Consider the following 25,564-nt stretch of genomic DNA (forward strand, 5'->3'; position numbering starts at 1 on the left):
TTAACAAATATTGCTGTAAATGTGGTAAAGGGTGACGTTAAAAAATTCACAACACTTTTTTAAACATTGTTTGAAGCTAAATGTGGCAAAATGTTGATGTTATTTTCAGCGTGAGCCACTTTACAAATGGCACCCCATACTGGTATACTAGAGTAGTGTATTCTAATAATTCATTATGACAGTATTAGAAAAGTTATTTTCTATTTGCTCATTCTTGTCACTAATATTACAGTGACTTTTAAAGGTAAATATGATACAGACTGACAACAAATCAAACCATTGCTTTATGAAACAAGAGTTAATAGGCTCTCTAAGATGGTCAAGCTTCAATATGATGTATGATGTTAGTAAAAACAAACACTTTTTACAAATCTATTCACACAAGCTTGATGTGGAATCTAGGGTATCTAGATCAGTGGTTCCCAACTGGTGGGTCACGGCCCAAAAGTGGGTCGCGGGTCCATTCTGAATGGACCGCAAGTGACTTTCCAGAGCTTTCAAGTACCATTTCCTGTTGTAGAGTTAGTGACTAACGGACAGATCCTTGACAGAGACAGCAAACTAACTCAGCGGCATGGCCAAATAGAAGTATGACACTGAATGTATCAAACTATGTGGACCTTAAACTAATGATGAAGAAGAAGTCTGGACCCTGTGGCTGGACCAGTTGGGAACCACCAGTCAAGATGGTCTGCTAATTCATATAATTGTCTGGTCTTTAAATATAGACATGTACTTGTGTTTAAACTCACCCATTTTAACGAATCCAATGTCCACATATATTTTGGCACAGAGGGAGCCTAACAGGTAGCCAAACACGGGTCCCACTACTGAAATGGTCTGCACACAGCCTAGGATAATGTGATAAACACACCCAAAGAAACACAACACAAAAACATTTCACCACAAATTTTACATTCTTACTTACATTGCATATAGATTTACAATATATCCATGTTATAATCATGCTTTAATGCCACATTTGTTTGGGAAGGACTTACTAAGTAAACGTGTTCTTGCTCAGTAATACTCATCTGCTATTGTAGAACTGAAATAGCATATCTGGGCAAAACAACATTGCACACAGCAGAGCTTTTAGCAGGATACTGTTATGTGCTCTGAGATGACTGTTTTTGCTGCTTCACATGAGGGCTACAGCCAAACTTATAACATCAAGCAAAGCCTTTTTTCCTCAATATAGAGCATATGTATCTTGGTTATTTCATAGATTATGGATGACAGTAATAAATACTGACAATGTTGTACAGTCCAGAGTCAAAAAAGTTGCAAGAAAATCATGTTCAACTGTAGGTGCGTCTATATAGAACCCTTGTGCACTGCTTATCTATGGTGGAGGTATAAACACATCCACACTTTAGGAATCCCTTTTTGCAGATCATGTGCATCAGTCATAAAGTATGTTCTAAATTAAGTATATCTCTACCATTGGATGAACTTTTTCTTACCAACATATAGTGCTGCATTCTCCTCAGTAGCAAAATCATCTATATAAGAGATCCCAAGTGGCTGAACAGGCGTCTCTCCGATCCCTCGCAAGACATTTCCCAGGAGTACATAGATCCACATCGACAGGTTGGACTCGCCTTCACAACCTGGAGCAAAAGATGAGTGTAATCAGACATCTTTACTTGTCTACACTGATGTGTATGTGTGTATAAGAGCTCACCTTTGGCTGGCACTTGAGGCATTTTACCATCTTGGGTCAGGTCTGCTGGTGAGCCCACTGGACAAGGAGAAGGGTTAAGTGTTGAGTTCACTACCCACCGCACCGACGTTTCGAATTCATAGCTGTACACAAAAACGCAAAGGGAACCATAAATTAAAATACAGGGGACAAAGATGAAACACTCCCTTTACTTAGTTAAAGGATACAATTTGTTAATCTTTCTGGAAGTAGATTTCATAAGTAACATGTCAGTAGGGAAAATGTGAAGCATTTACTGTCAAGACTCATTGGAACAGCAACATGTTTGACCTGGTATAGGCTGACCCAATTACAGTGCTATACTAGGTACAGAAATATATCATGGAAAAATAATGGTGGCATTTGGTTATCTTATCTTAATTATATACGTTAGCAGCGAAAATGAAAAATAGCACAAAAGAAAGTTGTCCTGTTGTACTGATACAAATCTCCTGGAACTAATGTGCCCTCATCATATGTATGGGATGTTGTGTCAATGAGACCCTAATTGGTTAGTAATACATTGCCATGTGTTATGTAGCTCCTGTGCAGATGTAATCGATGTGTTGATGTGTAATCGATAGTAGCTGAGATTGAGTCTGTAGTTGTAGTTGTAGCCTATTGGGTCTTTTTGACTCACCGTCCTATGATGAAGTGAGGCAGAGCGATGATGAAGGTGCCAATGGACATCAGTACACAACCCACTGCGATGATCTTTGGCCGATGGAGCTTGGCTCCAAAGTAACTGACGAAAGCTATCACCAACAGGTTACCTAGGGGGACATGAAAAAACATGGAATTAATATATATTGGGTTTTGCAGTGCGACTGTGCCTCACTACGTTTGAGGTATACAGCTTTTTTGTGACACTGTGGGTAATCCAGATGTGGCTCTGTATATGCTCTTGTGTCAAAATTCATTCATTTTCCATAACTGCACATCCTGTTGGGAGTCGCGGGGAAGCTGGAGCCTATCCCAGCTGACATTGGGCGAGAGGCAGAGTACACCCTGGACAGGTCGCCAGACTATCACAGGGCTGACACATAGAGATAGACAACTATTCACACTCACACCCACGGCCAATAGAGTGTGCCAGGGCTGACGTCAAAACCCGGAAGTTTAGCATCGCGCTGGTTCCCGGAAAAGAAAGTGAATGTGATTTTTGCGTTGCTTTTTGGATTATGTCAGAAAATAAGCTCTGTGGCTAACACAAGTTTATGATACTTACAGGTTTTGTTCAGCGAGATAATCTTCATATATGAACACCTTTCATACCGCATTTGAAGCTTAAATGCGATCGCCAGAAGTAAAACGCTAATGTTAGGCTTTAACGGACTACATGACTACTCCACGGTTGCATGACTCTTGACATCACCGCCACTAAGCTTTCAACTGATTTCGGCCGCTTTATTTTAAAAACATTGTAAAATGGGGAAATCGGACTGTTTAAGCTAAATAAGAAGCTGTAATGGCGGACTGCCAGCACTCTCGCCTGTTCGGGGGTGATGATGTTTAATGTCCCCGACAGGGTTTGTAGTCGTATTGAGCAATTTGTTAGCAACTGCCTTTTCTACGACACATAAAAGCTTCAAAATTCACAAGTAGGATATTTACTGACGTGTTTTATGTCGTAGAACAAAACCTGAAACTCGCTTAAGCTATTGTTAACCGCAGACCTTATTTGAGGCATTTTACCAAAATCCCATTCAAAAAACGTATTGATTTTTAGACGAGAGAACCAGAAGTGCTAAAAGCGCTAACGGAGTTCCGGGTTTACTGGCACACTCTATTTAGAGTCACCAATTAACTTAGCCTGCTTGTCTTTGGACTGTGGGAAGAAGCCAGAGTACCCATAGAAAAACCCTCGCTGACACGGTGAGAACATGCAAACTCCACACAGAGGGGCTACCCCACTCTGCAAACTGTGTCTTGCTGTGAGGCAACAATGCTAACCACTGCACCACCGTGCCGCAGTGTGTCAAAATGTGATACTACTAAATGAGGGATGAGTGTGTAAATGCTGAATAAACAGTATGTGTCTTCTTTTTACTTGCTTTCTTTAGCAAAATAACATAAGATAGCAAAGCTGGAAAAAAAAAAAGTCTGAAAAAAAAAAATCAAAACAGTTATTTCCATAGACATATATACGTAGATGCCGCATCGAGTGGGTTTGCCCACTGCTGGGATACGTCAATGTCGCCGCCATACTGGATGGGGCAAGGCTGCGCTGTAAACTAATACAAGTAAATGGACTTAATTTCATAAAGTGCCTTTCTACAAAGAAATTTACGTTAATGCCTGTCGTTTATTCATTCACACACACACTAATATACTTGGGGAACAGTTTGGCACCAAAAACAATGTATTTGATCTTCTCAGATGGCTAAGATAAGAACTTTATTGATCTCACACAGGAGGTAATTCACCTTACATCAGCTACAGAAAACAAGGTATATGTATACATATATATATATATATATATATGTATATATATATACATGTGTGTATTGTAGCGACCCTGCAGTAAATGTTCTGTTATAATGTCAATGTTCTGTGAGTTAATGGCATGTTTGGGATTGAATGAGTATAGGTAGGGGGGCGGGGTGCGAGTGTGACAGGGATGAGGGCCGCTGCGTGCTGGTGTGTGTAGGAGCGAGCTGGAGGAGAGAGCAGGAGTGCACAGTTGGAGTTACAAGCTGGAGGAGAGAGCAGGAGTGCACAGTTGGAGTTACAGCTAAGTTCTTGTTTGTGGGTTGTTTGGCGTGGTTACGGCCTACTACAGTAATAAACGGTGGTTTGCCAAATAACTGTGTCATCCTTTCCACACGTCCTGGCGGACGCTACAGTATATATATGTATGTGTATATATATATATATATATATACTGTGTATTGTTTTTCGGTACTACCTTGTTTTCTATAGCTGATGTAACGTGAATTACCTCCTGTGTGGGATCAATAAAGTTCTTAACTTAGCCATCTGAGAAGATCAAATACATTGTTTTTGGTGCCTAGCTGTTTCCCAAGTATATTAGTGTGTGTGTGAATGAATAAACGAGAGGCATTAACGTAAATTTCTTTGTAGAAAGGCGCTTTATGAAATTAAGTCCATTTGGTATTAGTTTACAGCGCAGCCTTGCCACATCCAATATGGCGGCGATGTTGACGTACGGCTCAGCGCTCGATGCAGCGTCTACGTATATATGCCTATGGTTATTTCCCCTATAGTCCTTAGTCAGTATAATAGTCATATTGCAGATACATATCATTATCATTGTATGTCTGAACATTTTGATGTGCCATGTAGGATGACTTCTGCATTCAATTTTCTTGTGAAAAGTATCGGATGAAATGGCAGGGCAGATGAGGTTGTGTTCTCACACGTTATCTTCATGCTCCAAGAGATTTTTATTATCTACAGCATGTAGCAGCAAACATCATTCAAAAAACAGCGGAATAAAAATTAAACAATGCTGGATGGAAACATGGCTATTTCCCTTCTATCGCCTTTTTAGTGCATCTTGTCTCCTATTGGTGACATGGAAACTCCATTGTGAAAACGAGGTGGAAAACTGACCCAGAAAGATAAGCTTAAGCCATGCTGCCTGACCTTTTTCTATTGTAAAGGCTAATTTGATGGAATGACGTCAAACCCTTCAATAATCCTTCAGCTGCTGTCGTGTGTGTTTGTGTGAGAGACAGCAGCATTGAAATATGTCACGTAATTATGAGGAAATGGACATGTGTAACCTCAGTGTGTGGCTATAAGAAATGTGTATCTGACACAGTAGTCTACATGGTAATTACAGTGTTTAGTGACCACACGGAAGTGCGGTGGCTGTGTGTACTTTCATGGAGTGAAACAGGAAGTATCTGTTTTCTCTTAAACTTATTCATTTGTGTTTTATATGTGATAGTTTTGTTATTTATTCTAGCTTTTTGATTTTGGTGCATAGTATTTGGAAGTGCACGCTAAGAATGATTCATGCAGCATATGTACAAGGACTAATTTTACATCAGCCAATCATCCATCATTCTCCACTCTCCTTTCTCTTCTCTATTATTCTTTATTTCCCTCTTCTCATCCTTTGTCTTCCATCTGCTCTGCTCTCCTCTCTTGTTTCTTGCACTTTCCTCTCTTTCTCCTTCCTCTTCACGTTGCCCTGCTCTGCCTCCATGTTACCCTGGCAACGGTCCTATAGAAAAAGCTTGTTGCCTAGGCCACGCGAGAGGAGCAGCTTTCACAGGAGACGGAGCGATGGAGAGATATGGAGGGAGAGAGGGATCCGGGGTATTCAGCTCTGACCGCGTTGGAGGTGTTGTCCTCACCTTTGCGGTCTAGCAGATACACGCCACCTCCATCAGAGTAACAGCAGGTTGCACACTCAGCCATGACGTTATTGAAGAAAAATATTAATGATTTTTTACTACTATCATGGGCCATAACCGCCTCCCCAACAGCAAGAGAACAGAATTAGAATGGCTGATAGTAGATGACGACTTATCTTATATGATTCATGTCTCTTTGGGTTTCATCTCGCTCTGCAAGCTATGCAGCCTATTGTAACAACTGTTGTGTGTGGGGTAACAGGATAGGACCCAACTGCAGACAATGCAGACTGACTATTAAAGTGTAATTATTTATAAGGACGTGGCTTTTCACCAAACAGGTGTTCAAAGGGGGAAACAGATCAGATGAGGGACAGGCGAGGAAAAACAAAGTCCAAAAACATAGAGATTCAAAGAGGCAGGTAATAACTTTCAGAGGCCAGGTTACAGATAATAGACACTAGGACACACAGACAAGAAGCGCATGGCAATGAATACAACCTGGCAAAATGTTTGTAAGAAAGGGACAGTTTTAAAGTGCAGGACAAATGAGTGAACGTAGGCGGGGAAAGTCAGGACCAAATTCCTTCTGACACTGATGTGTACCATTTTGCTGAAGTTGAATGCCCAATGGTGCGCAACAGGGCTCAACAAGCTTTGAGGTACGTTTTCTCTTGTTTGGTGGGTGTTCTGGTAGATTGTTATTTATTGTACATAGAATTTTTGTTTATTTCAAACTTGCTCTGGCAATATAAACATAGTTTCCCATGCCAATAAAGCCCCTTTGAAGTGAACTGAATTAGACCTCGTTGTATTAAAAGGCGTAACACAACCTTAATGCAGCAGGGTGTTGAACGCACCACCGTTTCTGTTCTAATGAACATTTTGCTATGTTATGTCGGGGCTCTGGAGCCCTGCTAACTGCAGGACTGATAAGTAAATTGGCAACAGGTGTGTAGGTGGGAGGGGCTGTCAGGTGAGCAGGAATGGCAAGACAGTCTGATGACATCTGGAGGAGGGTTTGAGGATGGCAGCTCTGGGGAGTGAGAGGAGGGTATATGGCCTGGGGGAAGTCAGCATTGGCCGAAGTCAGGGACAGAGAGCCAGGCCAGACAAAACAACAAAGAGTCCTCGTGACATGTATAATTTATAGCCTACAAGAGACACTTAGGTTGAATGGATTAGCCTTACACAACTGGCCTAGAAACTGGTCAAGGGACAATCTGGGACCATACTTTGCTGAATGTCATCAAGAATTGTTCAGTGATAGGAGGACCCATAAGTTACATACAGTATGTACAGTAGTTGTGGTAGCCTATGTTTACAGCATGCTGCAAGCCAGATCTGTTCACTATCTGTACATTCAAAAATGAAATTGTGGCGGTCAAATAATTTTAATCAAACTTTAATGCTATATCACACAAATGAAACTCTAGTAAACGCTGTAATTTCTTTCTCACCCTGCCATTAACTCCTTGCAGGTATGCTCACTCACTCTCTCTAGCTGTCATTGTCTGGGGCTGTCAATTGAGTCATCAGCTGATTCACAATCAACCACTAACACAGTGACACACCTTCTCTGTCAGCCTATCATCTTACTGCTCCTCATTTAAAATATGGCTTTTTCTGCCATAGTTCTTTCGTGCTGCCGTCGTGCGCACCCTCCACCTCCCCATCACCACCTAGTCTTTACGGATTCATCAGCCTCATACACCTCGGAAGTCAGCAGCAAAATATTTCTCTCTGGTGTCCAAGTGCCGAAGACTTCTGTTAAGTCTTAATCAATACAAATCATCTGTTAATCTATAAACTCATATTCTGTATTAAGTATTATCTTCACTTCATTTTCTGTCTCTCCTGATCCAACTATAAGTCATAGTACAACCAACAGGACAAGTGGTACCTGAAAGCCAAAAATTAGCTTAAAACACATGAAAAGGAAAATCTTATTCCACACATTCGTCTTCCTTGTCGAAACCTGTCACCTAAATTACCCACAATGCAACTAAACCACCAACAGTTCAACTGGATATTCAGGTGTGTTATGCTAGTATAGTGAGTAAGTAGCCTTGAGCTGCTAGCCTCAAGCATAGATGAGGAGTGGGCTACAGAGGTCTGGTAAGCTCACGTCTTTCTAACCCTGCAATGCATTTTAATTGGAACTCAGGAAAAAACTACCTCAGACACCAAAAAGTGCGATGGAGAGGTCATTCAAGGTAAAATTTCAAATGGGAAACTTGGGCAAGATTCACCAAGCCGTAGTTTGCTGATGTAAACACACCTTACGGCACAGCAACATAGCAGCAACATAGCAGCAACCACAGTTAACCAAGCAGAATTAGCTTTCCATCTGTTTTTACTATCTGTAGTGTTTCACTGTAACACCAAAAACACATGTTCACAAATTCTACAACTTTATGCTATTGGCTGTGGTTCAAACTATTTTGTTCTGCACCTGTTTACACCATTTTGAGCTGTTGCATGTTGCTTTAATGAAAAAAAGATGAGTGAGACAGTCGACTTAGTTTCCACGCTGTTTCTCTTCAGTAAATGAAGTTTTATAACTAAGTTGGGGAACAAAGACCATGCCTCAGTCTCATCCATTTCCACAATAAAACACTTTTCTTTGTTTTTCTTTTTGCTGTTATCTCTCCCTTTTCTCTCTCCACAGAATACAGGAATCACCAGGGGGCTCTATTCATAGTAGAACAGGCAAAGAGATGGCTCCCCCACTCCTTCTCAACTTCCCTGGTTCCGTTGAGCCCTCCTCCCTTCAGCCGACACCGGACCACCATCAGATTCCACCCTCCGCCTGTCTGTGACCCTGATTCCTCCCATCATTCCCCCAACCTTCCTTCCTTCCCTGTCCCTACATCCCCTCATCCCTCCATCCCACGACCCTCATCCCTTCATCCAATATCCCTCAGTCCTTTTCCCTGCTTCTCTCAACCCTCATCCCTTCATCCCACAACCCTCATCCCTTCGACCCTCATCCCTCCATCCCTCCATCCCAAGACCCACATCTCTTCGACCCTCATCCCTTTGGCCCTTACCCCTTCATCCCACATCCCTCATCCCTTCATCCCTCGACCCTCATCCCTTCATCCCACATCCCTCAGCCCTCATCCCAAATTCCTCAACCCTCATCCCTTCATACCTTCGACCCTCATCCCTCCATCTTCCTCAACCCTCATCCCTTCATACCTTCGACCCTCATCCCTCCATCCCACAACCCTCATCCCTTCATCTCTCGACCCTCATCCCTTCATCCCACATCCCTCAGCCCTCATCCCAAATTCCTCAACCCTCATCCCTTCATACCTTCGACCCTCATCCCTCCATCCCACAACCCTCATCCCTTCGACCCTCATCCCTCCATCCCACGACCCTCATTCCTTCGACCCTCCATCCCATGACCCTCATTTCTTCGACCCTCATCCCTCCATCCCTCAACCCTCATCCCTTCGACCCTCATCTCTCATTCCTTCGACCCTCATCCCTCCATCCCATGACCCTCATTTCTTTGACCCTCATCCCTCCATCCCACGACCCTCATTCCTTCGACCTTCATCCCTCTATCCCACAACCCTCATCCCTTCGACCCTCATCTCTCATTCCTTCAACCCTCATCCCTCCATCCCACGACCCTCATTCCTTCGACCTTCATCCCTCCATCCCACAACCCTCATCCCTTCGACCCTCATCCGTTCAACCCACATCCCTCAATCCTTTTCCCTACTTCCTTCAACCCACATCCTTCTATCCCTCTGAAATCCATAACTCTATTGGCGTGGTCTTTGTTAGTGAATGGTGTTGTTGGTGTGATGTAGGTCCGCTATAGATACTTGTGAAGCTAAGAGACTTGACATAGCAACATAAGTTTGCAGCGGGTGTCCATGTTTGTCCATCCTGAAGCGATGCTCTGGGATGCATTTAGATCAAAAGTCAGGAATACCCAATCAGAATTATCAACTTCCGACTTGTAATGGATTTCAGGGTAACTCCACATTCCCCATTTTGTATTCATTTTCAAGCTTGTAGCCTTCAGCTCCAACTGACACTGAGAACATGTATCAGACTTCATACAGCTCCCTCTGGAGCCACAGAAGACTTTATACAACCTTTTTAACATATGCAGTCTTACAGGCTTGATGTGTAAAATCTGTGCAGTTCCTCTTTAAAAGCAGCTGCTTCATGAATCAGACAATTTCCAGGTGGCAGCAGCAATTTCTTGTCACTAGTGAGCCAACATATACATAGATACAGATACAGTATCTGGCTGATATTACTGGCTCTAACAAGGAAAATTGCTTTTTATCCACTTTTTTGTGTGTGTTTTCTTTCTTTTTTGCAACCATCTCTCATTTTTTTATTGAAACATTATGCATCCCTAAATAACTTAATCACCAGTGTGGAATAAAATCAGTTGGACATGGAGTCAAAGAAAAGAAGGGTGAATGTGATGTTTTACTTCGTGTTGTGCTTACACAACAAATTATTTTATTACTGGCTGCAGGGTCCGTATCCTAGCTAATTGCATGTCTAATAAAAGCTGGGAAATGCCATTTGATTTCCGTGTAAATTACGAATGGTAAGCTGAGAATAAAGTAGTAGTATAGAGAGGTTATTGCATAACAAAACTTTACAAATCCTAAAGTCCAGCTGTCCATAGCAAAAGGAGAGCTTGGAGCCTGTTATGTCCCTGCTCGACACCATGACTCATTAGGCACACACGTACAAATACACACGCAGACACACACCCCTCTGTCCTCTTCTGGGAAGCCTGATGAATCCTTTATCTGCAGCTTGAATACCTCTGTGACCCATTCATATTTCCGGCCCAAAGACAGAAAAAGAGAAGGGAGGGGAGTGCATGAAACAGAGGCTGCGAACAGAACAACAAAATAACAGCAGTGACAGGCAGGCCTACTCACCTATCTCGAAGCTTCCGTCAATGACACCTATTAGGTAACTGGGGATGTCAAAGCGCCTCTCCAGCTGAGTTATTGTGCTTTTCATGTAGCTCCCTGACAGAGCCTTTGCAAAATAGGCAAAGGACAAAGCCACCAGAAACATCTGGGGGAAGAGAGTAAGATGAGAAAAGGAGATAGAAGAAACAAAGAAAGAAAGAGAATTTAGATCAAAATGCAGCGGAGCATGAAAATACAGTCAGACAAATGCAGTGTTTTAACCTGATTATTACTAATAGTAACTTGATTGTGTGAGGTTCACACTTGTGCTTTGTCCACAGGGAATGAACAACAGAAGAAGCACTGTGATATCACTACAGTTGCTATGATGCATGAACTCCCCTCATTAGCCTACTTTTACCGCTCCAACGTTCCCTAATTAACACGAGTGCCAGCATCACAAGAATAATGGTGTTTAGATGAGTTGAAGCTTGTCGAGTGGGAGGAGAGGGATGGAGATGAACACAAACTGTAGGTCAGATAGCATGAACTGCCAAGAACAAAGACAGAATAACTGGCTTACATTTGAGTAAAGACAGCCAGACAAACAAATGGATGAATTTATTGATAAAAGAAGGAGGGTAATCCATGCACAGATCCAGACACCTGCATTTTTTCCGTTTGTCTGTGATAGGGCCCAAGCAAATCTGTGGTGGATCCCCACTGGGACCTTGCCTGGCCCTTGGCTGGGATGAGATTGTATGTGTTGATAGTGGACTCTAGACATGCCCTGTCAGGAAACCACTGGTTGGGAGCTGACTGCCAGCTGTCTGGCAGCCAATAGGCCTTTAGTTGGGAGGCGAAATTCTAGGTGGCTGCATCTCTAGGATGGACTTGCACAAGGCTCGATGTGCACCACATGATACATTTCAATGTTTACATAGCGCAGCAATAGACTGTAAATTAGTAATACAGAGAGCATATTTCATATAATGTTAGATATGTTTAGGGATTTTCATGAGCAATAGTCAATGTATACTCAAGATTTTTCCAAAAGTTTGAAATAATTATTTTTTCTACGACAACTTTTTCAGATTCTTTCACACCTAACCTAATAAATCTTTAAAGGGTTATTCGTTCGTAAAGCGAACACAGACTTCTGTGAAATATGTCAGAAATAGACTAGTCTAATCTAATCTAGAGTCACATGTTTGTCTCTCCTTGCCCATAGCAGCAAATAGCATAGATAATGTAAGGTATAAAGCATACATAATTTTCTGTGTCACACCGATGGCATAGAGAGCTCAGATCATCTTACTAATGATCTGTTTCAGTATTTATCTTTAAAACATGTTAGAAAAAGCAAAAGGTACATACACTGATTTGGATTAAAGATTTGTAAAAGTTGAAACTGAGGTCTTAATAACACATTTGCTAACATGCTTATTTACGCAACAAGTGCTCTGACAATACACACACACAAACAGACACAAACAGGAGCCACCATAACAACCCTGGCATAACATGCAACGAATTGGGGCATGCCACTTCTAGTTACTCATTTATGTTAATCAGTGTAGGCAACCAAATGTTTCTTTTGCTGTCAGACTGTAGCTTGACATCAATAAGACACAAAGAGACCAATTAGACAATAGCTGGATGAATGTAGGCTAATACTGAATAAGCGAGGGGTTTTTACTAGAATGAACATATCCACATGCTTACAGATAGAGTCCATCTGAAAGTGTCCATCTTCTAAAGCAATGCTTAAGGGGAACCTACAAAATGTGATTTTGAAAAAGCACTTCTTCTTCTCTTTTCCTTACACTTCTCTATTTCTTTTCTCCTCATTGACTCTCTACATCTACTTCAAATAAGTGCTCACTCCTTTCTTGCCAGTTTCCCCTGCCAGCAAAATGGCAGTGGTTTCACGCAGAGTTTAGACAGAAGGAGAATAAAACCTTTGTGTTGTCTATATAATAATGTAATCTCTTTCAGGCTCCCTGAGTGCTTGTAAATAAGTAACGGTTGTGGCCTTGGTCATGGTTCTTTTATTACATCCCGTCCTCTTACTGGCTATCAAGTGCTGACGTGAGAAAACCCACGCACATGAGAGTCACATTACGTTAATGATCATGCAAAGACATACCATAGGAGATGGAAGTATTATTCGCCTATAGGATATCCCAATAAAATTGCTCGTAAAGTGAAAATAATTAACACTGAGGATACAATTTGACCTTTTAACCATAGGGTGGTGGTTGAATTGGAAGCAGCTGACTACTACCAGTGCTGGTAAAACCACATTTAAAAAGGTTACAGAGGGAAAGAGAAGGTCTGAGTGTATTCAGCAAGTATGAAAACAGTTCTAAGATAATCAGGAGCTTTACTGTAATTGTAATAACTCGTCTTATACATGCACCACCTCTCCTCGTTAAGTGCCCTTTACATGATATGATCGGATCAATGCAAACAGACGTCCATTAAGGTCATGCAGTGCTAGCTGTGGGGCATTAACAAAAGTAGCTCATCACATGTGCATTTCCTTGGGGATTAACATTACATGAAGGTCTGCATACACTTATGTTTCCCTCCAAAACAAAAAGCAAAAACTTTATGTGAAGCTAATAAACAATCTAAGTTATGAATTGTCAGAAAATCCAGTGGTTGCTTTCCTCCAACCCCCCTATATTTTTTATCAGTAGGAATTAAGTTAACATTGGCATCACATTTTACATTTTAAACTGTTTGAGTCTGTGCAATATGTCTTTGTTGATTCAAGCTTAGCATGAAGTATCTATTGGAATTTGTAACTTTAATACAATAACTTGAAAAATATTGATATCTGATAGAAATTTTGATACCATGGGGGCGGAACTGATATTGACGTTATCAAATTTAATGTAAAAAAAAAAAAAAAAAAAAGACGAGGCTATAACGTGACAACAACAACTTTTCTTTTCTTGATTACTAGCAGAAAACAGCAGAACGACTGTAACATTAACAGTAAGAGAGAAAGTGCAGATGGAACAGATGAATCAATGCTGCAGAAAATGATTTGTAAAACCGTTTAAATATTCGGAAATAGCATGCAGGCTATCAGTTAATAGATATTATCTAGTGCCTGTTCAGTTATTTAACGCCCCACACTGACGTTGTTTGTACCAGAGTGGGTTACAGAGTCCTTTAGAAACATATGATTGTAAAAATAATTATGAATAATGAAAGACACTTTTGAACCTCTGACATGGCTTTTCTTTGATTTGACTCATCCTCTGTAACCCTTTAATGTGCTATGACGGAAACAAAACTACTTTCAAAGGAAATGAGAACTGAAAGCTAATTCAGAGGGCTGACGTCACACATCCCTCTCACATTAGGTCTGTTTTTTGTTAATTATTTTTAGTGGAATTGTGGTCTTATTCAGTAGTTCCCATTAGAGTGCTGAAAAAAAACCCTAGAAATAACGTGATAAAAATGGATTTTGTTACCTTTGGACAGAGCCGAGTTAGTTAATGGACAGCTCTTCTAAAATTCACTAATGATGTGTTCTCATCCTTTGATAAAGGCCAGGTTACAGGTGCCATTTTCATTGATCTCTCCAAAGCTTTTGATATGGTGATCACAACCTCCCCCTTGACAAGCTCTATTGTATTGGGTCAACTCCTTTTTTTTATTTTTTATTATTGACTTACCTCAAGTATGTTCAAACTGCCACACCAATTTGTATGCTGATGACACTGTTATTTACATGTCCAACTCAGATATATTACAAATCCAAGATTCTGTACGGCTCACTGTTAACTTGGTCCAAAATTGGTTTCATAACAACAAACAACCATTTCCATCCCCTTAATTTGCATATTCATTTTGATGATGGATCACCTCTTGACAAAGCTGATTCTTGGACTTTGGATTGACCCTGAACTCTCCTTTTAGCCTGCTATTGATTTTATTATTAGAAGAGTGTATGGTTGTCTGACTTCTCTTTATCGATCAATTAACTGTTTTATACTTCAGGTCAGAAAAAGACTAATTTTGTTGATATTACCTTTTATTGATTATGCTGACATTGTCTATCAAAACACATCTGACACTCATCTTAGACCCGTTAATGTAGTGTATAAGTCTGTAGATTTGTTTTGAGGTGTCCATACAGAACTCACTAATGTTTCATGTATGAATCACTGAACTGGCTGCAGCCAAACTCTAGAGGGCTATTTCACGGGATTGAATTCATTTTTAAATGTGTTCATTTCAATTGTCCCTCCTATTTGAAACAGGGTTTGACCCCATTAAATTTGTCATTTCCCCTTAGACATATGCGATATCCCTTTTGTCCCCAGGATTTTCAAAGAAGTTGGATGAAGATTATTCCAGTAAAAAGCTACTTTTGACTGGAATAATCTTCCTCTTTTCTTAAGATCTGTGACCTCTTTCCACTGCTGAAGGACTTCTCCATATTCACATCTCAAAACAACTTTTCATGTTTTTAAAATGTTGTACTGAAAACTACTATGTACTATATACTATTATATACTACTATTCAAGGTCACCATATCCAGTTCTAGTTTCTCCTGTACAACTGCTGAGGGCAGGGGGTGTGGGTGGGAGAGATGAGCGAGATGTCTGTAGCCGTGTATATGTAGTGTATGTTTGTTATGTAATGCAGTTTTTTCTGTATGTTTTTGTTTTGTATTTGTTTCTCGAGGACACCCTTGAAAATGAGATGTTACATCTGAAGGGGCTATCATTTCATCAAATTCAAATTCAAGATATGACAGTGGTATCCATCTTCTCGTCTAACTCCAAGAAAAACAGCCAAATCATTCCTTTCCTTACTAAATAAGTCATGATTAAAGAAAGTAGTGGATCTTTTTTTAATGTTGTTTTGCTCATATTGGAATTTGCAACAATAGAGTACAATATGCCTTTCTCTGTTATTTTAATTGGTTTTTGGGAAGTGCCAAATAAGCAGTGGCCTAATTGTGACTAAAGATCATTGAAAAGGGATTCACACTAAGACTGTTTGAAATTTAAACAAAGCCTCTTGACCTGCGACCTGCTATTGTTCTTAGCTCATTGATGTCACCCACCTAATACGCTTAGACTAACACCAGGAGTCTGCCACACACAGACACACACACAAACACAGTTAGAGAGATGTCCAAGAAATGAAAAAAAAAGTCTCATAAAAAACGTTACATGATCAGAAAGTGTTTAGGGAGTTCTGAGATGATGTTTGAAGCAAGAAACAAATGAGATATTTAAAAAAAAACAAAACACTGGGACATTGTAGCACCAAAAGCTGGAATTAACAAAAAAGCAGAGGATAACACTGAGCCCATAATTAGAGTTGAAACAGGCTGTGCCATGTCCCACCCAGCCGGTCAGGGAACCAAACAATTCTGAGAAGAAATACAAGTCTGTCCTGCCACTGCAGTCTATATTATGATAAGCTGCTTGAACACCATTGTCTCACATCACTTTCATGTGGGGAAAAAGCAACAAGAGTGTCTGATCTCATTCAGGGATTTACTAACTTTCATGTCGTTAGCAGAAGATATGCTTTCAGCCAACTGGACTTTTTTCTTTTTTGAAGGTTGTTTGAGGTGGGAGAAAGAAAAGAAAGAGACTGAGGTGGTCTATTAATAACAATGAGATTCACATCATGTTCTGCCTCATTTTCTAGGAAAGAAACATAAGTAACAATTGTGACATTTTCACTATGGCAACAAGAGGACACAATAGGAACAGTATTGTTAAAAAGCATGTAGTTGCTGAAGTAAAAAGCCAGTAGCTTAGGTTTGCTTCATTCACAGATCTCTATATCTAGATGACTTCTACTAACACAATGAAATTTTAAGTTTTTTGTACTAACTTGTTGAGAGATAAGTTAAATTAGCTGTGGTTTGGTTCTACCTGTTGAATCAATGATGTTAGGATGACAGACTGTGCTTTTTCTATATTACAAGGAGATTGGATATAGCTTTTTAAATTGAAAAAGGTTTATCCTACATTTGCAGCAGGAATAAGATCCCAAATCAGGGAGAAATTAACAACAGCACATAAGCAACCAAGATTGCATATTTCCCTGATGCTGGCATGTAGCTACATGTTACAGTGTTCATAATGTCAACGCATTCTCACTCCGACCTCTTCACATATCGACATTTGGTCATGGACTTTCCATGTCCAGATACAACATGCAAGGTACCCTGGGTGTGTTGGTTGTTGACGTTCTCGGACACCGTGTCAAGTTCTGCCTCTTACATGCGTTGTCTTCTCTCAAAATACACTGATGTTTTTACAGGAAATTTACTGTTTACATACAGTCTCTTTCAAAATAGACGCACTACGTCAGTACAACACTGCAAATTGACTTTTTTTTTTCCTTCAACAACAAATGCACGTGGTTGGGTTTAGGAAAAAAGAACAGGGTTTGGCTTAATAATTTTATGAGACACAAACACCACTCTCCTGGGTAAAAGTCCATGTTTGTTGAACCCATCCACCACCCCTCCCACCTGCCCCACTTGGACTTTCGCCACCTTAACTTGCACTCTTGTCCCACCAAATTTCCCCCAACGCTGCTGGGCGCCATTAAACTATAACGGCAACCAGCTATGTCTCATGCCAACGTTAATGGACAGCTTTTTCATCAGTGTCCGATGCTGCAAGTCACTGCCCAAGCGCCATATTTTGACAGCTTAGGAGTGCGACCAGGTTGATGTGAACACTAGCAATAAAGTGCCCAGAGCAGATGACCATATAAAAAAATCCATCATGAAGTGATGTCAGCTTGTCTCAGAAGTATTAAACAGAGTATTCAGAACAGCCTAAGGTTGCTGCACAGAGATTTTACATAAATTTACCACATTATCTGAATCTTTGGCCACCTTTAACATGAACATCAGAGATTGTAACATTGGAAAAGCATAATATGCCCCCTTTAAAGAGCCATTTAAAAAAGGCTATTTTGGAAAATGTTAAACCTAAATTGTGTTAACCTTTGCCCTTCAGTACCACGTGCACCATCTTTGCAGATACTAATAATCAACTTCCACTGCACTTAGAAGTGAAAATTAGCATTTAATTCAATCATTTAATTTAATTAAAGGTAAAAGAAGAGTAATGGTTTGCCCTGGTAGCCTATAGTTAAGGCGCTACCCACAAACCAAATCTTCCGATTGCATCCAGCTGTCAACCTATGTTGCACGTCATTACTCAACTCTCTGTTTCCTCTTTTCCTGTCATCTCTCCACTGACAGCTTTTTAATACAGACATAAAATGCTGGAAAGCATAACAGAAAAAAAGCCATGAAGTCAGCAAGTTAATTCAGTTATGTCTGTCATACGCTAACATCATATGGTAACATGAGCTAACATTGGTCATCCTTTGCTACTGATCATATCAGACCAAGAGAGGTTACAGCAGCAAAACTGAAGAGTGTATTGAACTGAGCACTGGTGCATTTTGTTGCTTATGAATTTTAAATGTAATTTGTGAGAATAAATATGTCATTTTTTCTTTCAAAAGCACATTGCCTTGCTTTATATTTATCAGAGGTCATTCTTCAAATGGAAAAGTCACAACAGGAGCCATATTGTTTTCTGCTATGTTCATGACAGTAAGCTGCACAAAAGTTATATTTGATACTTACTCAGCACTTCCTGCACGTGCATCACATTACAGACAGACAGATAAATGACTGGAACCTTTGTTAGGACAAAATAGATTTTAACTTCAGCTTCTGGTGAAGATCATGTGGTATGATCAACATCTCCAGAAGAGCTACTAAATGGACCTTGGTTTGTCAATTGCTGTTTACAGTCAAGAATGCATTTTGAGACTCCTTTAAGTAAACATGAATGAAAAGTCCTCTATGTGCTGAGAACAACTGAGCAACCTCAATCTGCTGACTCCAGTGTATTTTGGCATTTTTATGATATTTCCTATTTCTCTTAAGGCATTTCCTGACAATGTTGATAAGCCACACCATTTTATGACATGAAATTTAATTTTATGCTCAAGAAAAAAAAAAAAAAGTTGTTGCTAAAACAGGAAAATGACAGACAACCATAAACCCTTTTACTGTTAGTAAACAGTGTGATGTTTGGTGGGCGGGGCTTAGCTGGAGGGAAAACAATTCTCCACAGAAATTAGTCAGCGTGAGCTAGCAAGCTCTGTTGGCTTGTTTTAGACAATGGGGGAAGATGATATAAGTGGTGAATTCAGAAATACTCATTTCGGGTGACTGAGTGCACTCTGGCACAAACTGGAGCTTTTGTCAAATCGGAGCATTGTCAGAATGTACCGTTCAGTTATCCAGAGCGCCGCACTCTCTGAGTGGCAGAGCGCACTCCCTGCAGTCTGTCTGTGGAGACAGAGCAGCAGAGCACCGAATGGAGTGAATGTGTGATGAAGTTAACCGTTCGTTAAGGCTCCCTTTCTTCATTTTAGTGTAGAGCGTCAGACTGAATTTACGAACACACCATGTCAGGTCATTCACTCTCCAGGAAAAAGTAAACACTGACCAACGGGATCAGACTGGCCTACCCGTAGGCTCTCACTCAGTGGATGGATGATTTGACAGGACTGCTGAAGGTGGGATAGTCGGTGTTCTGACAAATAGAGCTACCCGCTCAGAATGACCTACCAGTAGCGAAATAATCTATCAGAATAGACCACAAGTTCTAGGTAAAAGTAGAGCAGCTCATTCTGTCAGGTAGAAATATCTATCACAATGTGGTTAAAAGCAGATATAGGGTAGGAATTATCCATCAGAATATGCTACTACCTCTATAAATGTGGTTAAAAGTATGGTTGTGTCGCCTGGTATGGTTTTGGTGTTTGTTTTTTTCCGTCACTTAAATGCACCATGAATGCGCAGTTTGTGTTAGTAGGTCATTCTGAGTGGTAGCACTATTTGTCAGAACACCGGCTTTGTGGTTGATTACTCTGCCGATCTTACAAAGGAGGACAACACTTGAACGGTTTCCTCCGGTTTGTTTTGCAATCAAAGCTAACGCTAGCTAACGCACTAAAAAGTTAGCCATTATGGAAAAATTCAATATTCCTGTTAATACTTCCCCAATTTCTGATTAGGTGGACATGATGACCCTTAATACACATAATGTTATTCATCCCTACAACAGTAAATACTTTTTCCTTAACTTGATATGAAGTGGTGCTGAAGGCTACATGTGTGCATTTTTAATAATCACATCCGCTCAGTCGTTTCATCTCGCATTTAACCATAGTGTTTTTTGAAGGGCAGTGGCATCTGTTATGAGATCAAATGAAAGTTTTGAGCCATGACTCCTTCTATTCTGGCTCCCAATAACACAACAAGATGACATTTTAAGACTCCTATTTAGCCTACAGCCCTGTGGTGACGAGTCGTGTCTTGCCTCCAAATGACGTCATTGTGACATCGGCCCTAAAATGGTCTATACTAGAAGCTGTAGGTCATACATCATCCTCCATGCTTGCACAGGTGCACTGTCATGCATCACAGCAACAAAACCAACGTAAGCTAGCTGGTCAACTTATGTTGTATTTCGGCTACATTGAAGAAATACCTGTGAACAATTCGTTGAGCGGATGCACCACTGAATGTATCTTTTTACTGGCTACACCTGCAGTACACATAAGGTGTAGGTTTGTGTGAGTCACAGGCAAAAACAAGACAGTGAGCTTTCATTTTGGGAATGTCTGGAATAGTTTTTTTCAGTATTTGGACCAGCAAGGCGCTATGAAACTTCAGCTTTTTCACCGAGTTAGTGAAATATTGGTAAGTTATCATTTACATAACACAGTAGGCTATGTACGGGACAAAGTTGCTAAGCAAACGCCAGCTGGTACTGGCAAAATAGATGCTGACAAGGTGATTAAGACCCCATAGTGAAAGCCCAGTTTGATACAAAGTAGGTGATATACAGTATGGCTAACTTACTCATCAAAGATAATTATAAATTGTTGAGAAATATTGATTTAAAATGTTTTTTTTTCATTAACTTGTTTGTGTTACAGAAACTAGCAAACAATATAGTTGCCCACATCAACTGTCAGTTAAATAAAGCTAACTGGTCGTCACTCAGATGGAACTGAATTCCTGCTGATATGAGAAGTTACCGCTAAAGCTATCCACGCTAATATCCATGCTATCGCTTTGACACATATGATATAACAGCAATCTGTTTGCCATGGTAATAGATTACGTCAAACTATTAACCGCACCCTAATTCTTTGTCTGAGAGAGAACGTTAATGGAATAACAGGAAGTATCACTGGCTGGAGCAGGACTTTGATATTCTGTGATATAATCGAAAGATCCAGAACAGCAGCTACCTCTCACCTTGAAATGAGATTGTTTTGCCAACCGCTTTTCCAAGGTCAAAAGTGAACTTTAAAACTCTTCGACAAAGAACAATAAAAAGATGGGATCTATTAAATTTTGTTTTGTGAGCAAAAGGAAGGAAGGAAGCATCAGCAATGTACAGCCTCGCCTTCTGCCAAATGAGTTCTGTGAGAAGGCAAGGCTCGACATAAAAGTGCCAAGAAGATAAGTGCCAATAGACGGGTTTCCTGTTAACAAACAATCGCCCAGCAGGTGGGGGCTGGAAAACATGATAGCTTACACAGCATATGGATATTTTCAGTGTTTAGAAATAAAGCAACTGTTTAGAGCTGTGTGAGTGGCACACATCCTGGTATTTACAAAACATTTTTTTTAGCCCATGATACACTTTGATAGACAAATGGTGGCTCTGACCAGCTACAATGACACATATCCCAGTGAGAAACAACAGGTGTGGTAGCAGCAATGATGCAAATCTTAGCATGTGATGAGAAATGACAGTGTGTCCTAAACTATCAACAAGTAACATGGTTATAGCACAGAAGCCACCTCACACAACTAATAATAGCATTAAAAAACAACATTAGTATGTATGTTAAGAGCACAGAAGGCCCCTCATTCTGCATATTACATTAGTAACATCAGCAAAACCTCTGAAATCTCAGACCTAGTGCTTGGTATATTTGCCAGGTGCGTACCTGCCAGACAATCTCATATTAGACGCTACAGGGTGTCGATGAATAGAAGCATTCATTTCCTCTGCGTCCAATGAATGCCTGTATAATAATACAGAAAAACTACAGTATTCCTCGTGGACAAACACATCAATCTTGTGGAAATGATTTGTTGGACTGTAATTTTGTTTTATACACACACCACTGCATGCAGGCATCATGCTACCAGACCACGTGACCTCTCCCCTACACACAGACAGCACATGACAAATAGATGTCTGGAGCTCCCTCATCCCAGACATGTTAGTTTGTGTACCTTCAGGCTGGTGCAGGGAGAGGGGCGCGGTTCTCTGGCCACGGCGTCACTGCGTCCGTTCCTCTGTGCACGTCCTTGCTCAGCTCCCACCTCCATCCTCCAGAAACGTCTCTGTGTCTCCTTAGCAGAAGTCTCCCACGTAATGCAATTTCTTGGCACTGATGCATGCAACCCTGCAAATGGATAATTCAAGCATGTGACCCACTTCTCATCCTCAGCACAAAAACAGAAACATGTCTGCAGCAGCATGCAGAGGGTAGACTGACACACAAACAGTACTGTCTGTGTGTGTTAAAGAGATCTTAAGACTTAAATCACAACTAAACATTGTAATGACACAGGTGCACTTTTTCACGATAAAAGGTTTTCATATTTAGTTAACTGTTTTGAGCCGCAGCATCAAAATCTCTGAGCTAAACATTCCAATGTATCACAACTACATACTTTGTTGTATTGTTCAGCTCGTAACTGAGAGCATGTGACTAAGAGCTATGAAGCATAAACCCGGGTTTTGAAGTGTGGTAAGATCAAGATCTTAACCTAAAATCATAGAGAAACTACTTGAGATGAAATTTGATTTGGTAATATGGTGAACTTCTGTTTGCTTTTGAAGCCAGAACATCTCATTCAGTGTGGAAAGGTTTTGTAAACAGGGTGAAAATATGTGTCAGATTATCACCAATACTGACAGTACTGCTGCTCTGATATTTGCCCTCATGTTAACTCTGTTGTCAGTGATCTGCCCATTGATTGCCCACGCCATGTGAGTTGGTGGAAGTAAAGTGGACATTTGTCTTAATTTACCTAGTAAGACTAACAGGTACAGGTCATTATTCCCTTTTTTTCCAACATCTACTGATAAGACTGGAGGAATTAAAAATGTGGGATCACCACTCATGTTCATCAAAAGCAGTTCAGTCAGGAACACTTCAGTCAAAGAAAATTTTATTTCCATTTGCAGTATTATATTTGGCAGTATGGCTCTGTTCTGGGGTCTCTCTGCATTTACTCGGGGAAAGCCTGAGGCAGAGAGAGCAAACCTCCCTGCCCTTCCATGCGCCTACATGGAAAGCCTAAGGCAGGAAAAGCAGTAGCAAAGACCTCCGGGAACAGAACAGAGCAGCAGCAATGACAAACAGAAATGACACTGATAAGTCAGACAACATGAAAAGGAGGAACTTGGTGGACGCAGGTTGCAAAGCGGCTTGCAGAGGAAGCAGCAACAGTAGGCAGGCCAGAGCAGTTTAAATAGGGCGCCCTGAATGAGATTCACTAATTGGTTGTATAGAAAGGAATCACGTGATCTATCAGCTGACTCCCCTCCATCAATCAGCTCCTCCATCAGTTGATTGGGCTGTTTGAGATCAGCTAATGTAGCCGGGATGTGAGCTGAGCTTGACATCGTGTCCTGCCTGAACTAATGCTATGCTCAATTTTCTATGCAGAACCAACACTGTGCTATTTAATCTAAATTTTTTGCAAGCTCTGCAATCTTCTTGCAATTATTTTTGGCTGGCCAACATGTGAGAGTGCCGTGTGGAATAAATTTTTTGGACTTGTGTATGTTACACATAAATATTATGGTATAATGTAATGACATATACACATAAGAGACTGAGTTCCATTGTTCACCATATGGTTATACTGTAGGCAGTATTCAGGAAAACTGGAACAACTGATGGATGATGCACATGTACCTTTAGTTTTTTGGGGGGCCTCTCTCATCCACTTTAGCCAGCACAGTATTTATTTCCCACTTTAGGTCTGCCAATCTGGTCCATCATGCATTCGCAGTAGGAAATTCCTGAGTCAACCTATGCAGTATCCATGCAGTGCTTGTGAACAGAACCAAAGCATGATTGTGCCACCCTCGGCAGAGCTATATTGACATCATGGTCAACAGAGTGGCTCAAACAAAGAAAAAAGGCATCACGGAAAACACTCACATATGCTAACCATTCAGTATAGCTCGTGTGTAGAGGAAGAGTTGCTGCTGTTTGAACTGAGTTAGATTTTTAGGTTCCTGTTCTTACAATCCAAAGAAGCTTCAGTGTTTTCTGATCCTATATTGCTACTGTATATCCCTTAATAACAATAAATTTCAATACTCCCTTGCAAGGCATTTACTGCAGATGCAAAATCAACACTTCCTGGTGGCAGCTGCTTCACTAAGTAAAATGTATTTATATAGCGTTTTTTGCAGACATAGGTCATGAAGTCCTTCACAGGGGCATTATATAACAAGAAAGAAATCATGGAGACAAAGTGACTACATGAGTCACATAGTAAAGAGTACACAACTAGCAAAACTATTTGTACACAAATGAAAAAAATAAGAATTCACACGACACAACAACAATACACAACATTTTGTATAATCATTTCCAGTTCAGCAGTTGAAACAACAGATCTCAGTTTACTTAAATTTCTCAGGTGCTTCATGTGGGAATCAAATGACATTGATTGATCAAATATTACCCCTAAATTACACAGGTTTGTGTGAGCAGCAGTGGAAAGAGGTCCGATACTTTGCATAATGAGGGGGACAACATTTTCAGGAGCAACAACCAGAACCCCCATCTTATCAGCATTGAGCTGTAAAAAAATTTCAGCATTCCAGACACTTATCTCACTAGGACAGTTTGAACGAGAAGCAGAGCTGGATATCATCTGCTTATAAATGATATGAGATGTTCTATCTGTTTACTATTTGTCCTAATGGTAGAAAATATAGAGAAAATAACAAAGGCCCAAGAACCGAGCCCTGCGGGACACCACAGGACAGTGGAGAGGAATCAGATACGAAGTTCCTTATTGAGACAGAGAAACTTCTGTCAGAGAGGTATGAAGAAAACCATTCTAATGCGCAACCTGTTAATGAAGATTTTATGGTCCACTGTGTCGAATGCAGAACTAGGAACACAGAACAATCAACAGCTGCTTCACTATAAAAGCCTTCCACTGGTGCTCCTGCACTTCCTATCTTTTGCAAGATGTGTAGATTAAGTTTTGTTTTGTTTTATTCACATCAATTTTTTGTGTCATTCATTAGAAATTTGATGAAAAGCAGCATTAACCACAGGAAAGGTTTTTACTGTGAAGCAGCTGCAGGGAGGTCTGAGTCACTCGCTGAGGTTTGGATGTGTTCACCTCCTGGGCACTGCCGAGGTGCCCTTGAGCAAGGCACTGAACCCCCCAACCGCTCGGGGCGCCTGACCAAGGCAGCCCCCTCACTCTGACATCTCTCCACTTTGTGCATGTATTGTA

The 25,564-nt window shown here is 40.7% G+C and overlaps 1 protein-coding gene across 1 annotated transcript in view; it reads right to left on the minus strand.

Moving 5' to 3' along the window:
• The window catches only part of LOC126409139 (solute carrier organic anion transporter family member 1C1-like), a 55,387-nt gene that overhangs the window by 24,830 nt on the left and 4,993 nt on the right, over positions 1 to 25,564 (minus strand). Inside the window, exons 2-7 of the mRNA XM_050075090.1 lie at positions 22,298 to 22,470; positions 10,968 to 11,109; positions 2,346 to 2,478; positions 1,688 to 1,809; positions 1,467 to 1,613; positions 753 to 851 (exon numbers count right to left, since the gene is read on the minus strand). Of these exons, the coding sequence (XP_049931047.1) occupies positions 753 to 851; positions 1,467 to 1,613; positions 1,688 to 1,809; positions 2,346 to 2,478; positions 10,968 to 11,109; positions 22,298 to 22,393 (739 nt within the window). The 5' untranslated portion in view covers positions 22,394 to 22,470. The remainder of the gene's footprint in view (positions 1 to 752; positions 852 to 1,466; positions 1,614 to 1,687; positions 1,810 to 2,345; positions 2,479 to 10,967; positions 11,110 to 22,297; positions 22,471 to 25,564) is intronic.

Source organism: Epinephelus moara, chromosome 2 (genome assembly GCF_006386435.1).
Source record: "Epinephelus moara isolate mb chromosome 2, YSFRI_EMoa_1.0, whole genome shotgun sequence".
Classification (NCBI taxonomy): Eukaryota; Metazoa; Chordata; class Actinopteri; order Perciformes; family Serranidae; genus Epinephelus; species Epinephelus moara.